Source organism: Etheostoma spectabile, chromosome 14 (genome assembly GCF_008692095.1).
Source record: "Etheostoma spectabile isolate EspeVRDwgs_2016 chromosome 14, UIUC_Espe_1.0, whole genome shotgun sequence".
NCBI lineage: Eukaryota > Metazoa > Chordata > Actinopteri > Perciformes > Percidae > Etheostoma > Etheostoma spectabile.
Window position 1 is genome coordinate 8,269,828 of NC_045746.1, and position 3,737 is coordinate 8,273,564.

The 3,737-nt window shown below is 41.7% G+C and overlaps 1 protein-coding gene across 5 annotated transcripts in view; it reads left to right on the forward strand.

Annotated features, from left to right (window-relative positions):
- csmd2 (CUB and Sushi multiple domains 2) overlaps positions 1 to 3,737 on the forward strand; it is a gene marked incomplete at its 5' end in the record, with an annotated part of 270,610 nt that overhangs the window by 67,967 nt on the left and 198,906 nt on the right. For all 5 annotated transcript variants that reach the window (XM_032535085.1, XM_032535083.1, XM_032535084.1 and 2 more), the window contains 1 exon segment: positions 1,887 to 2,081. In XM_032535085.1, coding sequence (XP_032390976.1) covers positions 1,887 to 2,081 — 195 coding nt within the window.

Here is a 3,737-nt window from a genome sequence, read left to right on the forward strand (position 1 = left end):
CACACACACACACACACACACACAACCAAATTCAGGCACTTGAAGGTCATGTTTGTTGTCTGATGGTGGACTGGACACAAACTGTTTGCAGTCTATTTATTTTCCAGCCAGTTAATTCCAAAGCTGAAGCCCTATGGAATATAATGATTGATTTATCCTTGTTAGACCTTGCTGTAAGGTAGCTTACCAGACTAGCAAAGGGGAAAATATGACAAACTAATAAAGTTTTTAAATTTTTTAAAAATAAACTCTTCATTAAAGCACTTTGTGTATGGCACTTACAAAAATATATATAGAAAGGACTATGACATTGGGGATGGCAGTAGCTCAATCTGTAGGGAGTTGGTTGGGAACCGGACGGTTGCTGGTTCACCTCCTGGACACTGCCTAAGTGCTTTTGAGCAAGGCACTGAACCCCCATCTGCTCAGTGTGCCTTTCTATGGGCAGCCCCCCCACTCTGACATCTCTCTATTAGTGCATGTATAGGTACTGAGCATGAGTGGGTAATTCAGGTCTGTGTGTAATAACAGTGTAAATTGTAATTTCCCCTTGTGGGACTAAAAAAGGATATATTATTATTATTATTATTATTATTAGTACAAGCATTTTATTTAGACATGTAGTCTTACTTAGCCTTTTTAATGTTATATATCTTGAAACATGAAAAACATTTCCAAATTGAATATGAATATGGGGCTAGTTTTCTTGTTATGTTAAACATTTAGCTGTGCAACCAAAATCGACAAATTGCCTTTGAAATATTGTAATCTTTTGTAATACATTCTGGAGCTGAAAACATCCCATAGGGAAGAAAAGCAAGTATGCATTGAGTGTGATGTTGAGGTGCCAGTAAGCTGCGTTGCTGTATATAAGCCATTCTGTCCTCTCCCGAGTCCAGCCCAGCCCCCGTGGAGAGACTGAGTTTCATCCAAAGTCCAGCACATGCTCTGGCCAGCTCTCTCAGTCACACACTCGTTTGCATGTGCGTGCATGCGTGCATGTGTGATGCATGCTTGGTCATGGACGGTTAATTCATACTCTTGAGTATTTGTTGTAGAAGGTGCAGTAAGAACAAAACCATCCACCTACTATACACCTATATAGTATTTTTAGTCAATGTACGTCATGGAAGCTACAATCACTTGTCTTTTACTGCAAGATTGAAGCAAGAGCATCAAGAGCTAGAGATTGGCTAAACTTCCTTTGAACTCAATTTGCATAATAACACACAATTAGACAAGGTTCTGTCAATACTGCGCTCACTTATTTGCATGCGAGTACATGCTCGGACACAAAGTCGTGATGGTCAACGTGGCCTCCATGAGTAACTGAGTGAATGTGGTTATCTAAAGCACTCTAGGGAGGAAAAAAATGAAAATGTAAATCTGCATAACTGGATATACAGTGTTTAAAAAATGGTACTTTAACTGACTCTGTGGTTTTCCATAACCTCGTCTGGTTTGTGGCACTGTATCACCACTTCTGCTACTACACTGAACTGTCTGTGCAGCCAGGAACATGTTTTATTGGTGTTGAATGTGTGTGGTGTGTGTGTGTGTGTGTGTGTGTTGTTGGTGTGTTGTGTGTGTGTGTGTGTGGTGTGGTGTGTGTGTGTGGTGTGTGTGGTGTTGTGTGTGTGTGTTTGTGTGTGTGTGTGTGGTGTTTGTGTGTTTGTGGTGTGTGTGTGTGTGTGTGTGTGTGTTGTGTGTTTGTGTGTGTGTGTGTGTGTGTGTGTGTGTGTGTGTGTGTGTGTGTGTGTGTGTCATTGATTGTCAACATACTCTTCCTGTGTTTTTCCCTGATTTTCTGGCTCTTGTTAGTACTAACATGACGCAGTGCCACATACTGCCTCATTAACTGTCCATTCTCTCCCCTATCTCTCCAGCTCTGCCCAGCTACACTTGTGGTAATCCTGGACAGCTACTCAATGGCCACCAGCAGGGTTCCACATTCAACATTGGGGACAAGATCCGCTACAGCTGCAGCCCGGGCTATGTGCTGGAGGGTCACACCACCCTGTCCTGCCTTGCCACTTCAGCGGGTACTGCTGCCTGGGATTTCCCCCTTCCCTACTGCAGAGGTATGTACGACGGGCAGTGGAAAACTATCTATCAGAACACTTCTTTTGTCCTCAAAATAAATGTTTTAATCACAATTTAAGAGGCTTTGTAGGATATATGGATGAACCGGAGGACTGACTTAGAGTCCCCTCAGAGAGACGCTACAGAGAATCAAATTGAGTAAATAATACATAAAATGACAAATGTTACTAACAATGGAATGCCTGGAGAAAGTGTCCTCATGAACATGCACAAAGATAATTCTTCCATTTTCTGGTCAAAAATGTTCTCGGTGGTCTACAGTTTACCGCTAAACATTCTTAATTTGCACATGCCTCCACAAGGTTTTCTGTGCTTATACTGATATCTTATTTGCCATGACAGGACCTCATGTGTTAGCTCCCAGTCAGGTGCTTGTGCCAGTTGTCCTTCCCTCACAGTTAGCAAGCACCCCTGCGGCAGGGACACCTGCCAGTGTGTGTTGTATGACCCAATATGACACAGTTCTTGAAAATGGTTCACTGTAGGCAAATGTGATGCTTTTGAAGCATCATTCTGCAGAATTTTTGCTTTGTATAAAAAAGGAGTTCTCACATAATTGAAAATGCATTTCAAATGTCAAATACTGTACATGACAGTTTGCATGTCCATGTATGTGCATTTGCTGAGGCCATGTGTCCATGTGGCAAATGGTTTGTGTCAGTGTGCCTGCTGAGCAGAGCGCTGAGACACTTTGCCATCTGCAACCAGGCTGGGAGTCAGGAAGCCCACATCACACATGGCTGCACCATGCGCCAGCACAGTCCCAACCCACCCAATCACATGCAGACACAAACACATGCCTGTATTCCATTTTTAAATGTTAAATTAATGTGTGCATTGTTTTTCACAATTTCTGACATCTAAACTAAGCTCTATCATTCTCCTTCTCCATGCCCACCCAGGCTCCTTCCTGCAAAAGAAAGAATTGCTAAGCACTAAATTATGCCATGTTTTCAAGAGAAATTACACACCAACAAGTTTAGCAACTGGCAATTTCCCCTGTGATTAATTGCGGTCTCCCAGTGCTACATAAATGTCAACGTGTTACCTGAGTGCTCCTTTATAATGCATAAGTGTATTGTTAATGTCACTCCAATTATAGAGCCTGCCTATATGTGTAAAAGCAGAACTGACTTTGGAAGCGGGAAGCAGGAATATTTTGGCACGGCCACCATTCTGGACTCAGGAGAGGGCGAACGTGCCAGTGCTGTCAGGCCATAGATGATAGCCAGCCATTGATGACACAGATAATGTTTTACATGCCCTGTCTCATGCTCATCAATTTGTTCTCTTAGCTATAATCTAAAACACTACATCACTTGTCATGACTATACTTATGAATGATTTAACATCACACTTTTATTCAGTTTCTGACACTTTTTCCTAACCCCTAAGCATATCTTTCCAGAAAAAGGCTTACTTCTGACAAGTTCTAAATGTCATCACTTATACCTACAGCATCATACGCAAATCTATTTATGTTTGGTTTGTGCATATGCTTTATTCTACCTCTTACAAAAACCCTCTGATTATAAGTGGAATTGTGTCACATTTAGTTGTCCCATTTAAAATTCCAGATATAGTTTCCAAGCTTTAGCTGTGTACATATAAACATGTGAGTGTGTGTGTGTGTG